At 38.3% G+C, this 21474-nt stretch overlaps 2 protein-coding genes across 7 annotated transcripts in view; one reads left to right on the plus strand and one right to left on the minus strand.

Moving 5' to 3' along the window:
- The first annotated feature begins 7 nt into the window (after positions 1–7).
- LOC121930010 lies at positions 8–10807 on the plus strand. Of its 4 annotated transcripts, XM_042466144.1 has the most exons (4): positions 8–106; positions 6866–6981; positions 7335–7480; positions 9750–10807. In XM_042466144.1, exon 4 carries the CDS (start codon positions 9798–9800, stop codon positions 10452–10454), a length of 657 nt encoding a protein of 218 aa, XP_042322078.1. In that variant the 5' UTR covers positions 8–106; positions 6866–6981; positions 7335–7480; positions 9750–9797; the 3' UTR covers positions 10455–10807. The 4 variants fall into 4 exon arrangements, with proteins under 4 accessions (XP_042322078.1, XP_042322081.1, XP_042322079.1 ...); XM_042466147.1 differs by lacking the exon at positions 6866–6981; XM_042466145.1 differs by lacking the exon at positions 8–106 and having other exon boundaries at positions 5810–6977.
- Positions 10808–13999: 3192 nt separating this feature from the next.
- Positions 14000–21474, minus strand: part of IFT52 (intraflagellar transport 52) — a 264845-nt gene continuing 257370 nt past the window's right edge. For all 3 annotated transcript variants that reach the window (XM_042463962.1, XM_042463963.1, XM_042463961.1), the window contains exons 7-14: positions 21252–21378; positions 20535–20621; positions 20021–20089; positions 18625–18779; positions 18064–18151; positions 17082–17190; positions 16634–16779; positions 14000–14299 (exon numbers count right to left, since the gene is read on the minus strand). In XM_042463962.1, coding sequence (XP_042319896.1) covers positions 14252–14299; positions 16634–16779; positions 17082–17190; positions 18064–18151; positions 18625–18779; positions 20021–20089; positions 20535–20621; positions 21252–21378 — 829 coding nt within the window. In that variant the 3' untranslated portion in view covers positions 14000–14251. The remainder of the gene's footprint in view (positions 14300–16633; positions 16780–17081; positions 17191–18063; positions 18152–18624; positions 18780–20020; positions 20090–20534; positions 20622–21251; positions 21379–21474) is intronic.

Below are 21474 nucleotides of genomic sequence, written 5' to 3' on the forward strand. Positions count from 1 at the left end.
TCCAAAAGGCACTTTCCTATCTCGCGCCAAGGCGGCCCCAGCCACTCGCCGAGCCACCTTTTCCGGCGCCGTGACGTCAACGTACGCGAGGCGGACGAGAAACCAAGTATTTTTATTGGGCCAGAGGAGGAGTAAAAAGAAAGAGGAGGAGGAGGAGGGAAAAAAGGAGCGGGGCGAAAGTGGCGCGCGCGGGCAAGTTGGGAAAAATAGCCTCTCCTTCTTCCTCTCCAAAGGAGAACTTCAAAGAAGAAAGGATGTCTCCAGATAATAATAATAACAGCAACAATAATTATAATAGCATTATTATGCTTTAGCTATTATGTTTTTGCCGTTAATAATGATAATAATATATTGTGCTATTATAATGTTGTTTAATAGGAATAGTAATAATAGAATTAATAATAATAATAAAATATATTATAATTATAATAAATTATTAACAACATTATAATAGCACAATCATGATAATATATTTAATAATAATAATAATATATTTAATAATAAATAAATACTCTATTATATTTTTCTTTTACTGTACAGTACTGTGTTGGAATGTTTTAAATTTTCTTTTTAGGGGTTGATTAATGTTTTTATAATTTGGGAGGAGGGCTGGGGGCTAAGGGGCTTTTAATTATATTTCTTAAATTGTATGTTATTTTATTGCTGTAATCCGCTTTGATTCCTTTGAGAAAAAGTGGAATATAAATAAATAAATACTATTATTATTTCAATAACATCATAATAGCACAATAATGATAATATATTATTATTAACAACAATATTATAATAGCAAATAATGATATATATAAATGTATATAATATATTTTTATGTTTTTATTAAATATATTAATAATAACCTATTATAATTATAATAAATTATTAACATTAGAATATCACAATAATGATATTATTATTAACAACAATATTATAATAGCACAATAATGCTATATATATATATATATATATATATATAATAACATAATAAACAAAATCCTCCTTAGTTGCTATCGACTAGGATATGACCAGACATCCTCTTCCTTTTTCCAGGAAAGGTCCTCTATTTCAGCCTTTTGTCCAGGAGGAACTCCAAAAATGTCCTCTGTTTGGAGCAGGATTTAAGGCTGCATACACACTGCAGAAATAATCTAGTTTGACACCACTTTAACTGCCATGGCTAAGTGCTATGGAATTCTGGGAACTGTAGTTCTGGGAGACATTTAGCCTTTCTCTGTCAGAGAGCTCTGGTGACACAAGAAACTACAATTCCCAGTATTCCCTAGCACTGAGCCAGGGCAGTTAAAGCGGTCCCAAAATGTTTTATTATTATATTTTATCTCTCATGAACTGGGAGACCAGAGTTCGAATCCTCACTTGGCCATGGAAACTCATGATAGGGTTGCTTTAGCATGGCCATAAGTCAGAAACAACTTGAAGGCACACAACAACAACAGTCGTATTATATATCTCATATTGGGCAAGCCACACATGGTCAGCCCTAGAAAACCCCATAATAGGGTCACCTTAGGATCACCATAAGTCGAAAACAGCTTGAAGGCAGACAACAAGAACACACACACAGCACACCACTTCACCTTCATTGTTGTTGCTGCATGCCTTCTAAGTTGTTTCTGACTCATGCTGACTTTGCCTCCAGGGCAACACTGTTATGGGATTTTCTTGGCAAGGTTTGATCATAGGTGGTTTGCCATTGCCTTCCCCTGAGGGTGAGAGCATGTGGAGTGCCCAAGGTTACTCAGTGGGTTTCATAACCAACCTGGAAGTTGAAGTCTGGTCTCCAGCACTCAAAACACCACACCACAGATCATCATAAGGCAGAAATGACTTGAGGCACACAACAACAACAAAGCCTACTTCACTGTGTTGTGAGGATAAAATTGTCAGGAGGAAGAAAAAAGCAATGTAAATTGCCTTTTAAGAGAAAAGGCAGGATATAAGTCAATTATTTATATATTCAATGTATTTATATACCAAACCCCAGAGATGGGTGTTCCCAGAATGGCATAGTATTTTTTTTAAAAAACGGATTAATTCAAAAATGGAAATCCAAAAGAAAAAAAATGTATTGCAAGGCTAAGACTATATCTTGATGGCTGCTCTGTATTTTGTCAGATCAGTGCAGTTTGGTCTACAGTAGCATGAATGAAAAATTACCTTTTGTGTAAACAATAAATTTTTCCCTTTGACATATACATTTTCAGCACTGCTTTGTCTAGCTCGGGAATGAAAGGCCTTACAGATGTTGCTGGACTGCAGCTGCCATAGCTAGTGGTGATGGGAGTTGCAGTGCTACAACATGTTGTTGTTGCTGTCGTCGTGTGCCTTCAAGTCATTCCCAATTGATGGCAACCATAGGTTGACCCCATCATAGGGTTTTATTGACAAGATTTGTTCAGTGAGGGTTTGCCTTTGCCTTCCTCTGAGGCTGAGAGAGTGTGTCTTGCCCAAGGTCACCCAGTGCATTTCCATTGCTGGGATTTGAAATCTGGTCTCCAGTGTCCTAGTCCCAACACTTAAACCACCATTGGCTGGTTACAACTTCTTGAAGACTTCAATTCCCAATCCCTAAGTTATGGCAATGCTCAGTAATTGTGCCAAACCGGTAAATTGACAAGAAAGACAATGTGTCAGGTTAATAGATACAGCCAGGCTTAAAACACTTGGAGGGAACAACAGACCTATGGTAAAAATCACTGAACTATACAGTGGGCCCTGGTTTGGTTCCAAGATCCCCTATGGATACCAAAATCTGTGGATGCTCAAGTCTCCTTATATACAATGGCATAATAAAACGATGCCCCTTCTAGTAAATAGCAAAATCTTGGTTTGCTTTTTGAAATGTATATATATATTTGAATATATGGTTGAATCCATGGATTAAAAAAAGTGGATTTGAAGGGCTGACTGTATTGTCAGTGATCCCATAACTCATTGTGCACAGTGATACATCTCTTTAAGCCTTGGTTACTAGGCCTTTAGAACCAATGTGGTGTGTTGGGCTATGAGAACAGGGTCCAAATCCTGCTTGGCTATGAAACCTTTGGGCAAGTCACACACCCTCAGCTCCAGAAAAGTCCATGATAGGTTCACCTTAGTGTAGCCATAAGTTAGAAATTACTTGAAGGCAAGCAACACACATAAACAAGGATTCTTTCATAGAACAGCTCATCTCCAATATACTATGTGCCCCCATTTCCCAGCATGCAGGGAGCCAGCGTAGTGTCGTGGTTTGAAAATTGGACTAGGACATTGGAAGGCAAGGGTTCAAATCCCCACTCGGCTATGAAAACCCATTTGGTTTGTGGCAAATCAGCTTTTTAGGGTGGCTGAAGAAACCATGCCAAGAAAACCCCATGATAGATTTGCCTTAGGGTTGCCACTAGTCAGAAATGACTGGAAGGCACACAACAACAAAAAGAGGCCTGTCCCTACACAAAAGAATAAATAGCCAAATATCTGACCTCATTACTAGAAATATTAAGGGAAAAACCTAGAGGGGTGAAACATTTCTGTCTCCCAGAACACTCAAAGTCTCAAGGTGATTATCCTTGAACAAAGGAAAAAGCAAAAAACCTCCAAGAGATCCCAAGTTGTGAAACAGCTGAATAAGAGTTAATCAGGAAGTTCTCCTGTGACTTAAAACAGCAACAAAGGGCTTATCACTCCATGTGTTAACTGGCCTGTTGATACCACTGTTAAAAGTAATATCAATGTACAGTCCTTGTTGCATTTCAATGTCCTCTGACCACAGTGACCACACCTTTCCACCCATCCACATGCATAACAGTCTGCCAGCCTGAAACATCCTCTTTTGTAGCTGTAGAGGTGGAAAGATAGAAGAGATAATCAATATATTTGTTTCGAGTGCCACATGTGACTCTTGGTTATCACTGTTTGCTGCAACAGGCTAAGACAACAAGCAATCTTGTAACACCATGGAGAATAACATATTTTATTTATCATGAGCTTTTAGCAGATTTCAGCAGTTGCAACCAGATGAAGGCAGGAGTCCATAAAAGTTTATGCCAAATAAATAAAGCAATTTAATCTTTATAAAGTGCCACAAGACACCTTTATTGTGTTTGTTGAAATATTGTAACTACCCCCACCCAAGCCAAGTATTCCTGCGGATCATAACTTTTCCGGTGACTGGTTACCCCATCAAAAAGACCAACACAGCCATCCCAGTTCAGATAAAATAGGTATGAATGACTATCCCCCAGCCAGCTTTACATAAATACATCAAGTGAAAATTTTTCTATAGGCAAGAAATCACAAACAACACAAATACTAGTTGCTTCCAGAGGGGCAAAATATCACAGCATTCCAACACAGACAATAAGAGCTTAGAAATGTTACTTTTTGTATTACAGTTCCCAGAATCCCCAGCCAGCATGGCTATTGGCCACACTAACTGCAACTTTCTAGGAGTTGTAATCCAAAAAAAATAGCTTTTCCAAGCTCTGCATAGAAGTGTAGTACTCACTGGAGCATTCAGTTGCAACTTGCATGTCAAGGAACAACCCACTTTCCCCCATTACAGATAAATGTTTTGGTCTGTGACCAAAATAAACCCATCCATTCCTTACAAGCAAATACACTTTTCTCAGTCTGTTGTGTAAATCTAATCCTCCAATTCTGTAATTTCTAGAATTTTAAAATTAATAGATAAAGTTTTTATTAGCCTAGCTAAAGAATACTTGTTGTGGTACTGAGTACAGAACTGATACATTCCAACAACCAATATGCCATAGATCAAAAATTCACATTTTATCAAGATATGGCATTCATAGTCAGTGCCATTAGATGGCACTGTTGTGCCTTATAAACAGGCAAATTTTACTTTGCTAAAGGTAGGGCAACATTGTCAAAGCAACTAAGATTGAGGGACAGATATACTACATACAATCCATGGTTTAGATTAGAGCAGAACAGCACAGACTGATATAAAACAAATTTCCTTTTAGACTTCTTATTCCTGTAGATCTCATGGAGATCAATTAATAACCAAAGCATGCTTACTAAAGAATAAACCCATTGAGTTCAATAAGACTTGGCAAACCCATTTAAAACTCTACAGTGTTTCCATGTGCACAATACTTCAGCCTCAGATAGCGAATTTAGTGAAACATACTTCTGAACAAACATGCATAGGACCAAATTACTGAAATGTTACTGTTTGGATCACAGTTCACAATCTCCCTAGGCCAGCATGGCCATTCCAAGTTCTGATGTTTCTGAATGACAGGGAAAATTCTGTAAGTTGTATTCACGATTTATACACAACTGAACTGCTTCATACTGAGAGGCAGGTGCATTTTGTAAAAAGAAATAAATACAGGCGGGTTACAGACCGCCAAAAAATACGTAGTGACTACGTATTAGGGTTAGGAAGGTGCAGTGCTTCCGCACCCCCCTAACCCTAATACGTAGTCACTACGTATTTTTCAGCGGCGGCCATTCCAGACAGCCGCCGCCATGTTTACGTCTTGGACGCATAGCGTCCAGACGTTGTGGCGCCTATGATGTCGCGAGTGCGCCAGCGGCGCCTCATGGCGTCATAGCTGCACCATTTTGGAGCTTCTTTTTTGCTCCGTAATGGAACCGCGGGGTTTGGCTACAGCGGCTCCCTCACGGAGCAAACAGTGGCGGCGGCAGATTGCCGCAAAGCGGCGGTTTATAACCCGCCTTAGTAAGCAGTTGGGAGAAGCAACAGTTCATTCAGAATTAAGCATAGTCTTTGGCAGAGAGATGCCTTGTACAACTGCCTTATATAGCTTGCACCTTAAATCACTTCCAAATTGATGTGTCTGTGTTTAAGGGAACAGTTAAAGTATGCTTTCCCTTTTCTGCCCACCTTCCCCAACCCAGGCCCTTCAGATATGTTCCACTACAATTCCTATCACTCACTACCAACATGAACATGTTGCATAAGTACATAGTGAGATCTGTAGTTCAACACATCTGACAAGTCATAGATTGAAGAAGGCTGGTCCCTAGAATGCTAATAATTGCAAGGCATACAACAGGTATAGCATTAATCCTTTTACTTTTTTTTGTCATATGACTAAACCATTTCTCATATAAACAAAAACATAAAGCTGTTTACAACACTAAAATCATCATCCTCCCAGTCAAAAACAGTACACTACCCAGGTGTAGGATAACCTATTTGTGTGAGGCACAGAGACTGCAAACAAAAAAATAAAAATAAAAAAATAAAGCTTTATGTGTTCTGTAAATACCTGTAATGTACCAGTACTGTGACATAACACAGTGCAAAAGAGAACAGAGCTTCTGCATCTTTAACAGTTGTATAGAAGAGATGCTATCATCAGATGGAGTTTGCATGGTAACTTCCGTTTGCTGAATACCCATACCGTTATTAGAGGTGAAGAAACCCTGTTCAATTTTACATCTGACTACCCTACATGCTACAAAGTGTGGCTATCACTGTAAAGAAGGTTCCTCCACATACTTCCCTTAAGATGACAATGGCCTAAAGACATGAGATCCCATCTGATCTTAGAAGGTAAATAGGGTCAGCCCTGGGTAGTACTTCGATGAGAGATCACAGTGAATACCAGTTATTGTGGGCTATATTTCAGAGGAAGGAACTGACAAAAGTTCCTCTGAATATTCCTTGCCTATGAAAACCCTATGAAATTAATAAGATTGCCATAAACTGACAGGCAACTTGAAGGCACATACACACACAGAGGAGACTGGTATAGAAGGGCATTATATATTAATATCAGTGCCTTAAACCTAGAATCATAAACCTTGTATACCTTAAATCCTTGCATTGCCACACCATGAAAAATTAAACCTGTTGTATTTTTACAAGCCATACAGCTGATAAAAGGCACAGAACTAAAAGGTCAAATTTTTGAAAGGAGACTTAATCAATCCATCATACATCCCTTAACTGATCCATTTATTTGTCAGGAGGAAACAAGGTAGGTAAGTATGTCAGGTAACAACAAAACCTTTTAATATTACTTCATGTTGATCTAGTTTTTAAAGGCATCAGTTCTTTATTTGTATTAATTATGATTAGCTGTCTATTATAAGCATTAACATGAATTTTATTTATATATTGAATTTCTATGCCACCTTTCTCCCAATATGGGGCTAAACAAGACATAATGGTGGTATATATTAAGCTCTTGGGAACAGTAATAGTTCGATGTAGAAGTTTCTTGTATACAGTTCATACTGTTAGACCCGTTGGTTTAAAGATCCTGACTCCATATGTAGAGCCAAAATGGCTACACATGTTCTTGTAGTTCATGTTCTTCTCTAAACTGTTTCAGGTGCTATCTTCAGAACATCCTTGCTGTTCTAACAAATAACTAATTAGAAAATTAAGAAAATGTGTTGCAGTCTATGAAACGGATGTATAAGATTCACCAGCAGACCTTACAGGTGAAAAGGTTAGACTTTGGAGAAAAAGAAAAGAGTGAGTGACTCTTATAGAAAACTGTTTTGATAAATGGACTGTTAAGTGATCTTTTGTATTAGTTCTTGTTCAAAAGTTCTTTAAAATATTGGTTTTGTTTCAGTGGCATATGCATTGTGTTGGGAAAAATACTTTGGGTATGAATACTAAGAGCTGCTGTTTCCTAGGTAGCAGTCAGTTTCCTTGACTCTAGATTAAACTAGTGAAAGTACATTAGCTCCTGCTAGATTGTGTGCATTTTAGCTATGATTTGTGTAGAGATAAAAGAGCACCACTCTTTCAGGGGAGTTCAAAATGTGTAAACACCTGCATTAGAAATTCTGCTCCTTCACTTGTTTAAAATGTTCGTTTCACACAGACACAGTCTTTTCAAAAGACTAAATCAGTTCTTCTAGTATAGTAGTTTTTTTTTCAGTATAGTGGTTCTTCAGATTCTTACAGACAACAATACTTTCCTTTCCTAGCAAGGAATTAACTGCCACATGAAAAGAAAGAAGCTGCATGAATTGTAGCTGGCTCTCTTGAAGTGGTGAACTGAACCTTACTATCCTCTCAAAGACTTTTCTTTTCTCACTTTAAGAATTGAAAGAACTCCTGGGCTTTATGATGCCTTACTTGCTACTGTTGTTATACAGCTGTGAAGGTCCTTTACTCAGTGTTGACTGTTTGGGGAAAAAATGTATGTTTGGGAATAAAGATAATACACTGTAGCAAGAGAGTCCAGAGAAGTGGTCGCATGCCCCTAGAGCAGTGGTTCTCAACATTGGGTGCCTGAATGAATTTCAGGGGGTGCAACAAAGAATGACTTGAGTCACAAGTCACCACTCATTTTTTTCTGAATAAATTAGAGTATAATTGCTCAATTTCGATTTGCATTTTATACAGTGCGTTAAAAGATTTTTTAAAAAAAATAATTCAGTTTGTTCACCTGCAGTGTTGTCTGTGGTTCAAAAATTAGACTTCTTCATCTTCAAATGTGATACTGTTTTTGTAGGGGTGTGTGAAAATTAATCTAACATTTTCTAGGGATGTGGGGCACATAAAAGGTTGGGAAGTACTGCCCTAGGGAGCTGCAGAAGAGCATATATGTGTAACTAGTCCTGGTGTAATATTACTATAATCCATAGTGACCTGAAATTAATTAAGAATCCCAGTCACCACAAACAGAGAGGTAAGACTGAGAAGCAATCATCACTTGAAACCTCTTTGTTGACCATAACAAGCATTAATTATAATTGCTGCCATTCATTTTCTACTCTAATGTGCTAATTCTTGTGAACTAGGTTCATTGAGGGAGTTGCAGCTGAGTTAAAAGTGTAGGATACGTATACATTGTTGGCACTGGGATAATGTGGATTGACTCAGTAGTATTAAATCAGCTCATTGTGGTATGAGTACCATATCCTGTACCATGTGCAGCCTGGAGGTATTGTGTACCAGTACTTCCCATGCCTGAAAGCCTACAGGGTGATGCTATTTTGTGGTCCTCAGGCAATAAGATATATGATAACATCTGTGTTACATTAATGGGGTGAGCAAGTAGGGAGAGTACAGAGAAAGTCTTGGTTCTTGACTCTTACTTAATTGGAGTAATTTAGTAATTTCTTGGTAGAGAAAACTACACAGCACTCTTTGTTCAAACTAAAAAAAGAGACAGAGAAAATGTAAGCCTACGTTAACACTACAACCAATAGTAAATTGACCTTGCCCCTTGTTTCTTTCCTTGAATTCTAGACTGTAAGCTTTTCAGGACAGGGAATTGTCCTGTTGTCATTGGAAAATAATGCCCTGGTTACATTCTTACAGATACACACCTGCATAACTATGCTTAAGATCTGGCTACTAAAGTACAGCTGGTGGATATTGTTAGAAGAACCTAATAATGGTTCACAGAAATTGACAAAATGGAAATTTTCATGGATAAAAGGTGGGAGATAATTTTTTGCCCATTTCTCTCTCCATGGTGTTCCCTATGCATGCTTGAATATTCATTGGAGACAGTAGGAAGAAGGGGGAATTGGCAAAAATTGCTCCCTTCACCCCATATGCCCACCCAGAAGAGCATCCCATTTGTAGAATGGAAGTCTCTGATAGATTTTATTATTTCTATGTCTGTAAGGAGCCCTTCAGTTTGAGGAAAAGCAAGCCTGGGCTCAAACCATTGTCCAAATCTGGTAGGTACATGAAGATGACCGGTTGCTTAAATGATTAACTGTAGTAGCCCCTTGTTAAGACTACTTTCTAATCCAAGTTTTGTTTCTATCAGCAGGGTCTACTAGTTTTCTAAAGAATAACATATTCACTTGGAAATCATAAGATGTCTTTTCAAAGCAATGCTAGTACTTTGTCACTGAAAGACATAATGGAAAATGGCTTTCTGATTAGCTCTTCGAGCTATAACTTCTCTCCAGGTAGCAGCTGTCTCCTGGAAATGAACAGTATTCCCAGAACAGAGGCATGGAACAAAATACAGAATATGTCAAAAGATAGCTCTCTGTCTCTAAAGGTAACTGAAACTTCTCTGAATGGCATGAAGAATGACCTGCAGGCTTCAGGTGATGGCGCTGCATTATTCTGCAAAACTCCAATCCAGCCGTATACCTTTGATTTGTCAAACTTGAGTTCTGCGAACAATAGCAAGGCCAATTCTACAGTAGATGTATTCTGTGAAACCAAATCTTCTACCCCATGCAAAGATGATAAGGTCTCTAAACTAACTGAGAACATGTTGTTAAAGAGTTCTGAAATGAATGACAGTGCAACCTTCAAGAAGCCACCTGCACCACCAATGTGGGAGATCTCTGGAATACAAGCTACTCTAGACAACACACTTTCTCTAGAAACAAGCATAGAAGAACTTGTGTCCCTGGGCTCCATGAAAACAGAAACCCCATCTCTAGAGATGTCCCATTTTGCTATGCCACTGGCTGGTAGTGGTGTGCCTGTTCCAGTACATCAGGCTCCTGCTCTTTGAGCCAAAGCTGCTTTTGGTGTGCGATAGCTTGAAGCTCTGGTTCACCAATTCAGTTATTTAATGTTTCACAAGGCATTGTGGTACACAGACACAAATGTCTTACACTATCTCACAAGATAGTACAATTCTGTCCTCTTGCTGAAGGGCTGTTTTACAGGCCTATGCAAGGCTTTTGGGAAACCTAAGAGATAGCTGAACAGCCTTACATCAGAGCTGAGCAAGATTTAGCTAAATATTGAATTTGAAAAGAATTCTATTGCCGTGTTCAGAATATCGGAGCTAGTAGTATCTTCAGGAGTGTCCAGCCATTGTGAAGGACTGAAAAGGCAGTTGCAACCTGTAATCAATATAAAATGTGGTATTAAAGTGCCAAATGTGGATTTATTTTTAACTGCTGCACAGAATAATTTCTTGTACACTTCAGTGACAAATGTCTATTGTCTCTTTTGTAGAAATTCAAATAAAGTTACTAATTTTGTCTTCATTATAATTGTCAATGGCCATTGCTCCACCACTGGCTTAGGGTGTTGGAGGCCAGTGAGTACTCAGTCTGTACTATTACTATTGACGTCTATGGGATAGTTGATCTCCTGAGACAGCGACAAATATTCTGGTTCTGGACTGATTTCACTTACCCATACTAGCCAGAGGGATGCAGAGGGGCTAGCAAGGAAAGCTTCTTAATTAGGCTGCAATTTTGTGTCTCACAACTGAAGGATTTCTTTAGGACTTACAGTATGGTACTTTTCCTGGTTCCCTGATGAATCAGAGTTGGGCCATAGACAGCTGCTGTTTCAAAACAGAAAGAATAGCATAGGCCAAGAACAGCATCACTTACGATGTATGAAGGACAACTCTAGATTCCCAAGCCATATTAAGGTGAAAGTACCTTGAATTTTCTTTAAAGATTTTGTCGTAAAATCTCAGGTGAGGTTTAGTAAGAAAGACTTGTTCTGTGAGGATACAAGGCAGCAGTCTTTACTTTGTAGCTCATCCACTAAAAGAATGTACAAACTTACACTAGAAAAGTATAATCTGCAGATATCGTCTTTTAAAAAGGATCTGGTTGATAATGGACTGGTAAAATAGATTCTGCTGATCTACCCAACTGTATTTTAACAACAGAATAGCCATTCCTTTGCAGGATGCAAAGATACTGTATCTATTTGCATTATAAAATGGAAAAGAAGGCATGAAATAGTCCTTTAAACATGGCTTCTTAGGACTTCATCACACGAAGCTATAGAAGCAGAACTTCAAAAGCACCTTTGGCCACTATTTATCACATAAGTCATGTTTGTCCTGCTGCTGCATTCATTACTGTAGTGCACCTTTTAATTGAGAAGCAAAACCAGTCAATAGGCTCTCAGTCGTGCTGCTATTATGTTACTGCCTTTGTGCAATGAGTCCCTTCTGCAGTTCTGCTTCTCAAGCAGTCATGTGGTGTGGGTGCGTGTGATTCTGCTTCTCTCCCTCCTTCGGAGCAGTCATTGCTGCTAACACCTTCGTAAAGCCAGCTCCTGTGTGCACATCCACACAGCAGTTAACTTTGGGAGGCAGTTGGCAGCCACAATTACTCACCCACCTCACAAAGCACAGGACTGCTGTGTGGATGTGAAAACAGCAGCCCCATGCTTTGGGAGGGCAGAGCACTGAATGCAGCTGCCAATACCTTCCCAGTGTTGGCTGCTGTGTGTACAGCTTCAGGACAGGAGGCTTTTCGTAGTCACAATTGCTTGTTCCCCCCTTCCACCTGGAAAGGGATGTTTGACAATGTGAAAAGCAGATCACATAACCGTGGACTGCCAAAACACTATCATGGGGGAAAGTGTGATAAGAATTGATGCCAAACCAGTATGCATCCATTCTTAAACTAGTGCGATGTTAGTGGTGGGACAGCAGGCTGGTGTGATAAAATCATGAAAGACCTGAGTTAAGTATTACATTTGCTGTGAAATTCAGCACATTTTGGATCTTCCTGTGCATCTGATAAGGTGAAGAATTTCCATTTCATCTGCAAAAGAAACTGTGATAAAAAGGACCCTAAAACAGTAAACGGAATTAAATACTTAGGCCAAAGGACAAAAGGCAGAGTAGATTATAAAGTTTCTGCAAGGATTTAACAAGAAAATGGCTTTCTTAATTAGGCTGCTGACATGAAGTGTGGGCTAAGAACCAGTGGTGGATATTTGTGTAAAAATGTCAGTTCATACTGAAAACCATTTTTTGAATATACTGAAGACACTATGGTTCTTAGTTCTATTAGGAGTATGTCTGGCCCAAGTCACTATTCTGCATTTAGCTCTTACTGTGAAGTAAAAGAACCAAGCAGATACTGAAAGCCACCTATCCACTTTGGCCATAAAACATCAGCTCAGACCACTGCAATGTGGGAGGATGTAGTTCTGCATGAAATCCTCAGGAATAGTAATATGAACAGCCAACTGTGGTATCCTATTGGCTTATGGTCTTGCCTGAACTCCTCAGTGGCCACTGGAAATGTTCATCCTTGTTTTCTTGTCTTTATACCCCTTAGTGGAAACCTCACTGTAAGAGCCACTTCAGCTCTATGAGGGCCCTGCTACCTAGTATCAGCTGAGATAGACCAGCCAGGCACCATCTTATACTCACTTTCCACGTTTACATCAGGACTTCTGCTCTAGAAGTAATTTCTGCTGGGCTCCCATCTTTTCCTATTGGACTACAGTGATGTGTTTTAATTTTTCCCTACTGTCAGAGGCAGAATCAATGTTAACATGCTATTGGTTCCACATTGTGAATATTCCATAATAAAATAGTACAATTGGGGGCAAGGGGAGGAGGCAGTTGAGGTAAACACAGGTGATGCTATTTTTGTAAACAATTCTGTCTTGTATTACTAGGCTGGAACCAGATCTCTTGCTTAGAGTATATCCATTGGGAAAAGTTAATCATGAACAAATCATTTCAATCATCCCACACTAAACATCAGTCTCTGCAGATGACTCCCTTGCAAGCACATCCAGCTACAGAAAAATGAATACCTCTCATTCCCGTGCTCAGAGAACCAAAAAATTGGTCATGTTAGCAGGGTGCATTAGTTGCTGTGTGGTTAGACTAAAATTCTGGCCTCCACTACAACTGAAATGGTGAGTTATGATAATTACCATATTTCAGCACTTTAATATATCCTTCCTAATTTGCCAGTTTTCTGGACATAGTAATACTCATGAAATAAAGAATAATTGCTGAGAGTTAAAGAACTTTAGATTTAAGATACTACAGTGATATTTTAAGGATACAATCCTTTCAAACGTTCAGAATTAATTCTGCAGCAGAGGGCTGAATGGTCAAGAATACCAGATTTGATGGCAGCAGAGTAACTGTAACAGCATGAAAGATTTTATCAGAATGTGCAAAAACTTGTGACAATCCCCACATTACATATGCCATTTGTTACATAACAATCTGTTTATTTTCTACTGTACATGCTTATTATCTTGGGCCACATACAGAAGAAAAACCAAACAAAAATAAATAAATAAAATCAAGAGCATCAAGTTGGTACAAAATGCTTTCTTTATTTAAAAAACATTAAACATGGAAGTTTTCATACATAGGAGCTAATCAAAATTATTGCTGCCAGTAAGACAATAAAAAGTTTGGAATATTTACATATTTACAATACTTCATAGGGCACAGAAAAATGCCAGGGAAAAATCAAATTTATTAACAAGCTTGAAAGAAAATGGGCTCTGTTGTCTTTCATTCATCAGCCAAGGATAAATCATATTCTTTGTGTAAGGAAAGGTAAACACTCAGAAGCCACCTTGGAATCCAGCTTCACTTGTATCGATATCATGTTCCTTTAGGAAGAGAAAAGGTCTATTTATCAAAAGACACAAAAAGGTCCCTCTCGTTCCTGCATTTCCCAATTTTAAATGCCAATTTAAAATTTAAATACCAACTCAACTCTTTCCCCCTTTAAACTGTCTTCTTTCATTTTTAAACATATAGTAATTTCCTTCCAAAGTGCCTAATTACCCTAAAGACACCAGAACCTGTCTGCTCTTGGAAGCTAAGCAGGGTCAGCCCAAGTTAATACTTGGATGAGACTGCCAATGAATACCAGGTGCTATAGGTGATATATCAGCAGAAGAAACTGGCAAAACCACTTCTGGATACTCTTTACCTAAGAAAACCCTATTAAATTTATGAGGCAAATCGTAAGTCAACAGACAACTTGAAGGTGTGTCTGTGTGTACACACACACAACTTCTTTCCCTAGGCAAAAGCGACATACTTTGCAGAATCACATCACAGAGAAAGGGATACTTTTTAAAAGGAAAATCACTGGCATTGCTTCTTATTGAGAGAAGGTGCAACAGCACTTTTTAAAAAAAGCAATTTAAGGCACTACAGTACAATACTTTGAAGGACTGAACATTTTTGTACTATAACTTTGCATAACGATTATGGGGAATACTAGACTGCTACCTACTTTTTAGTAAAACAAGTCACCCAAAAGATATCTAAAATGGACCCCTTACTCTGTATTGAGTTGTGTTGTTCTAGAATACTTCTATACACCCAGTTCTGGACAACATGCAACAGAAGAATTTTATGTGGTTTCCATTTAAAAAGTCATTTACACACCTAGCTACAGACCTGCTTGGTCATGCCTACAAGACCACAAGAACAAATGGACTACTCCATGTGAAAGTAGAAAAACAGATCTTTACCAGTGCACTGTTTTTCTCTGATAATGTTACATGAATTTTAGTCTCTTATCAGAATAGCACCAGATATTTATATTATGCGCCAGAGCATATTACGCACACAAAAATTGCTACAGGTAGTATTATACAGATTGCAGGTCCATATTAAATTCATTTCTGAGATACCACAGGAAATGTGCCTAATTCAAACATCATTTCCTCAAAAAGTCCATTACAAATGAATGGGCAAAATAGCAAAAGCAGGCATCTTTTTTCAAATATAGCAACTGTTGTGGGGCCAATTTATATCCCATTTTGGCTGAAACTTATGATAGAAATTATTTCCTGTTTCCAGGTTGTCATTTTTTCTAGGGGGACTGAGCGTTTCTATTTGATCTAAGTGACTCACATTTTGGAGGGTTTTCACCAAAAGATGTAGGAAGGAAGATTTGGGGATTAGGCTCCACACGTAACCCATATTTTTCCCTCCTCTGTTCTAGATACCAGGGCTGGGGAGTTGGAGTAGGATATATTTGTTACTCCTTATTCCTGTTATTATATTGTACATGGAAATACCAAACCATTTTATTATATTGCACTGGGGAAGGGACTGGGAGGCAGAGACACTTACACACATACACACTAGCCCTGCAGTAGTAAGAGTAAGTAGTAGGAATAAAGAGTAAGAGGTTTTTACAGGAGTAGGAGTAGCATTAAGAAGAAAAAGATCTTACTCTGGAGTAAGACAATGAGTAACCCCAACATCACCACTACTCCTCAGCCCTTCTAGATACTCAGTATAACACGATAAGGAACGCTACAGAATCTCAACAATGTTAGGCTATTCATCTAAAAGATCTGACAGAACAGATTTGCTGTATGCCTTCAAGTCATTTATGATTTAAGGCAACCTGAATCTACCATTGATTTTTCTCAGCAAGATTTGTTCATAAGGGGATTTCCACTGAGGTACAACCTGCCTAAAATCACCCAGTAGGTTTCCATGGTTGAGACGGGATTGGAATTGTAATCTCCCAGAGTCACTCAAACCACTATGCCATGATGGCTCCTAAAACAGAGTGTTTTGTTTTAAAAGTAAATTAAAATAAATCTGAGCTTCTATTTTATAATTCATTTTAATATAGTGCCTTTAAAATACCTCTGTATTGAGATGGATTCTGCTGTCTCAAATGACTCAGAGGGGCCAAAAATACCGCCATTGGGCCATGTTGGGGGTGTGCCATTTAGACACCACATGCCCCAAACATGGGGCGGAAACTGTGCTGCGGCCGCCCTAATCCAAATAGGAGCAGATGTGGTGGTAGCCCGGATCAAGGCTGGGCACGTGTGTTTGCCGCAGTCCCAGCACAAAAGGCACTGGAACGCTCCTTTTGAGTTGTCTGCTTCACCTAAAAAACATTCTTTTTACAACATCTCATAAACCATCAGCTATACCTACAAGTGAAATGTTCAAGATTTTACCTGATTTAGCTTCTTGAACTCCACCACTTGAAAGAAAATGTGTTCTAGGATATGTCTAGCATCTTGCTGATCTTTTGGAAGTTTGTTAGTTACCCCCAAAATATCACCACATTTTCGGACATAGAATTCCAGATCATCTTCGGTACCTGACAAGAGCAGAGAGTTTTTATGACACCGAGATGCAAATACTGTTTTAGGTTATGACAAAGATTATTATAAACCAAGAATCTTCATGTTCATCTTCTTAAAAATTAGATTACCAGGTAGAAAATTGTCAGAAGGCAAAGTTTGCTGCAGGGAACTTTTGGTGTATAACAATTTGTACTTCTCCTAAGATGTTTTAAAACTCCATATTTTTTTTGCACTAATTTATCATACTAAGATTTTACCCACTCAACAAATTTATCTTACAGGAGCAACCACAGTTTCAAATGTTGACACTACTTACACTTATTAGTTATTTGAGCAAGACGGGCTTTTTCAGATGAGAAAGTTTCATCCAAGTCAAACAGATCAAGGCTAGGAGGAGGCAGTTCTCTGAAGGCTGGTGGAAAAACCTAGTAAATGGAAAAGTAAAGCTATCATGCCTAGTCCTGTTAGAGCACAGGTACTCCCTCTAATTAAACCACTTGGATTTTGTATACACTAAAAACAGAGCTGCCTAAATACCCTAAAGGCACCTGTCTGAAATTAAACAAGGTCAGCCCTGGTTAGTACTTGGATGGGATACTGCCAATGAATTCCAGGTGCTGTAGGCTGTATATTTCAGTGGAAGGAACTGGCAAAGCACCTTCCTTGTCTAAGAAAATCCTATAAAATCTATTGGGCTGCCATAAGTCAAAAGGCATCTTGAAGGAAAATGTACACACCCACACATAAAACACTGACAAGCGGTCATTCTGTTTAGAGTGTCTTTATGAACATATACAAATTTGACCTTTCATATTTCAGTGGAAAATTAATGGATTCAAATGTAAAGATTATGGTGAATGGAAGGAAAGTAATGAGTTTAATGTTTTCTAATATCAGGATGTCAGGCAGTGGAAGCCTCAGAATAGATTCTGGAGACTTTACAGACCTATGATTAGCTATGAAAATTTAACATTTTTTTACACTCCCATTCAAACATCCTAATGAATCTCTGAAAGACAATTTGTATGCTATGTTGCCTATCCTGCCCATGGAATTACTCCACACCTATCTGTTCACTCTACTGTTGTTCCTGCTATCTTATTGTTTTCATTCTTTACATGAGAAATGTAAACACCATAAAGAATATATCTATTATCTTTAATCAAACATGTGCAAACTCCTCAGAGCTAGATATACAGCAAGTAGCGCAAAAAGATAGAAGTTGGATCTGGGGCTTGCAGTTCACCACCTGTATCTTACACAGTTCCTCTACTGTAACAAGTAACAATATTACTCACTGCTGGCTGGAGTGTAGGCAGTGGAGTCTCAAACTGAGGCTGAATTAGCTGAAGTTGCTCACATTTCACATTCAGCTGTTCATAAGATCTGCAATGTAAAGAGTGGTGTGGTTGAGGAAAGATACTAGACAGTATATATGTTCATATTTACAAGCACTTTCCATAGTACAGTTGCCCCTCCATTTTTGCAGGGGATCCACTCCAGAACACCCACTCCCCTGCAAAAAGGGAAATCTGCAAGGTGCAGATCTGGCCACAGGGGGCTACTCACTTACTTTCGCTTGCTATATACCATTAACAACTTCTACTATTGCCATAAATCGAGTTAGACACTAACTATGCCAAACTGTAAACTGAGACAGAGATGCACACGTGTGAACTGCCAGCATTTATCCTCTTTTTATTAGTAGCATATGACACACTGAATTCAATGCATCTTAAGACAAATGTTAATTTCCTAAAATCTAGTGAACTGATTACTATCACCTGTCATATTGTTAAATGAGAAACAGAAGAACAGATAGTGTTCTGAGTATACCAAATGAGGCCACAGATACTTACTTGATGATTCTGGGAAGTGCTGTAGTATCGAGCTGGTAAATAGACATGTCAAAGAGTGTTGTGAAGTCTCGTGGGTTCTCATCTCCTTCTTGCAGACAAACTCTCAATCGTTCTGACAGAGTGGATATGTCAGGAAGCATTGTGTAATCAGATATCTGAAAAAGTATGGAAACTGCTGTGAATAAAGAAAAGAGAGGGCACTAAAATTTACTCTTCTAAATTAAATAAATAACAGCCTCTGCAATAAATGAATAAGGAAGATCACTTAGCAAACGAATGATATACTGAAGCTTAGCAGCATGAGGGTTCATTTATTTAATATGATACAGGACATAGATTTCAAAACATATTTTGAACAGTAAAAATATGCATAGTCAAGATCAATTTATGCCATATTTCCTTCCAGACATTGAAAAAGGCTACCAAAGACAGTAGGGGAAGTCGATGCTCTTTTAGGTTCTCCCAGGACAGATTGGTGAGAGTTTCCCCACCCACAGTAAAGAGCTTTCACCTAGTTGCCAAGATGGCTGCTTGGTTCCCTGCCTTCCAGTGGTGGGAAGGGGGGAGCAGAGCTGAAGAGACATAGGCACCTGTGCCAGTTCAATCCCATTCTGCACTTGTAGTAAAGAGTTTTTTCCAAGTCGCTAAGAAGGCTGCTTTGCTTCTAGACTTCCAGAGGTGGGAGTGGGGAGAGAGATTGAAAAGGCTCTTTACTTTGGGTGGGGAGAGAGAACAAAGAAGTGAAGACACATTTTGCCTCTTCAATCAAGCTTCCCACTTCCACCACTATAAGTCCAGGAAGCCAAGCAGCCTTCTTAGTAACTTGGCAAAAGCTCTCCACTTTGGGTGGGGAGCAAGATTGAAGAGGCACAGGCTGTTGGGCAGAGCCTACAATTAAAAAAACAAACCACTGAACCCCTCACACTCTCTCTGCCATGGTGGTAAGTCTTTGGGAACGGGGGTTTGGGACTATGGCAAGAGCTTAGTATGTCTGGGGAGAGTCTACCATAAAAGAATAACTGATCTCCTAAAGAGCTGACACCACCATTTTTTCTAGTAGCATTAATATACCAACTCATGTTTAAGTCAAACCAGGGTTTTGGGGTCAATCTTTCTAGGTCAAATTTTTCAAGTTAGTCAATAATAGGTATTTTTACATTTTGCAAACTAATGTAAAATTCCAGATAACATAAAAACAGACAGATTTTCAGAAGAACCACCACAATGCAAATCTCTAAGAGCTCTTTTTTTCTTCTTCTGTTAAACCTATCAATTTTTTCCTCATGGTAACCATTAAAACACTTATGAAACAAATACAAAAATTTAACAAACTTATCAACTACCTTTTATATTAGTCAAGACTAAAGTTAGTAACAATTACAATAGCTTTTCATACCTCTGGATCTTCTGCATCAATCTGGTTTAAATGAATATCATCAGTTGTAAGCCACTGGAAAAGTACTTCCTAAAAATCACAGACCCCTGTTATGTTTGTGAAACTTTTTCAGTTAATCTCCATGCCATATACAATTGTTCATATGCAATTTGGAAAAAAAACCAAATAGACATGAAAAGGTTTAAAAGTCCTAATTCAGGGATAAAGGGAAGATATAACTAAATGTAGCAGCAACAACAGCAACAGCAGCAGTATTTACTTCATATGATTATTTACTTCAAATGTCACACTAAAATATAATTCAGCTTGACATGAACTTACGCAAACCTTGGGAGCACGTACTATGTCTTTCCCATCTGTATGGATCAAAATTTGAATTTTAAATCTTAACCTTCATTTTTGCACAAAATACAATCTACTCTGTTGATAATGTCTGAGCTTCATGGAAAGGTGATCAATTGGTTATTTCAGAACATAGAGTAATAAAACAAGAAATTAAATAATAAAGGCTCACCATGATCTTGCTATTTTCTTCTTTTTCCAAATATTGGTCCGTGAACATATGACAAGATCCCAGTACAGCTAACTTTCCACTTTGATTCTATCAAATAATATAAAATACTTTACTGATCTGTGGGAACACATAAACTATACCACCAAGCATACCTAAATGCTTTCTTTTACTATACTACCACAAAACCTTACATTAGTGACATCAGGGAGATCACTCTTGGTCCAGCTAGAGATACACACACACATTCAATGGGACTTCTGAGTAGACTGTGCTGTTACTGGTTCACAAAGACAGATGCCAATATATACACAGTAGTGCCTTTAGTAGGTGAAATTAGAATACGATTAATGTTTTACTTCTGCTTTCCTAACTTAACAATCACAGAAAGAAAAGAAAAATTCAAGCCAAGAGAACAAAAACGTGAGTTCCAAATAGATAATCAACAAAACAGACCTTGTGTAAATTACTCTGCTCTCCAAACAGGTTTTTAATAAATAGCCCACAGTACCTCTGCCATTAAGGTGGAGTATGGTTCCCAGAAAGAAAAGTGCCTGCTTATCAGGGGTGGGGAACCTTTACATCTACAGTTACTTTCCACTACAACAGTATTTAGTACTGACCATACTAGCTCTAATTTGTTGGGATTTCAAATCCAAAACATTGAGTAAGAAACATTTAAAAGAATGTTCAAAACATAATTTGTCATGCAGTAATTACCTTATAATGATAAAAAGCCAAGATGGGTCTATTTAGAGGAAAACAGACAGATCCCGTGGACAGAATAGCCACTGCTGGTTTCATCACATTTAGTGAAGCACCAAATGGATACACAAAAGTGAGAGCTCTACAAGAAGAACCAATAATGTAGTAAGTATTTTCTAAATTCCATGGAGCTTGTTCCCACTTAGGATTTGATACGAATTAAAATAAAACGCTTTTA

This window comes from Sceloporus undulatus, chromosome 4, assembly GCF_019175285.1.
Source record: "Sceloporus undulatus isolate JIND9_A2432 ecotype Alabama chromosome 4, SceUnd_v1.1, whole genome shotgun sequence".
NCBI classification, from domain to species: Eukaryota; Metazoa; Chordata; class Lepidosauria; order Squamata; family Phrynosomatidae; genus Sceloporus; species Sceloporus undulatus.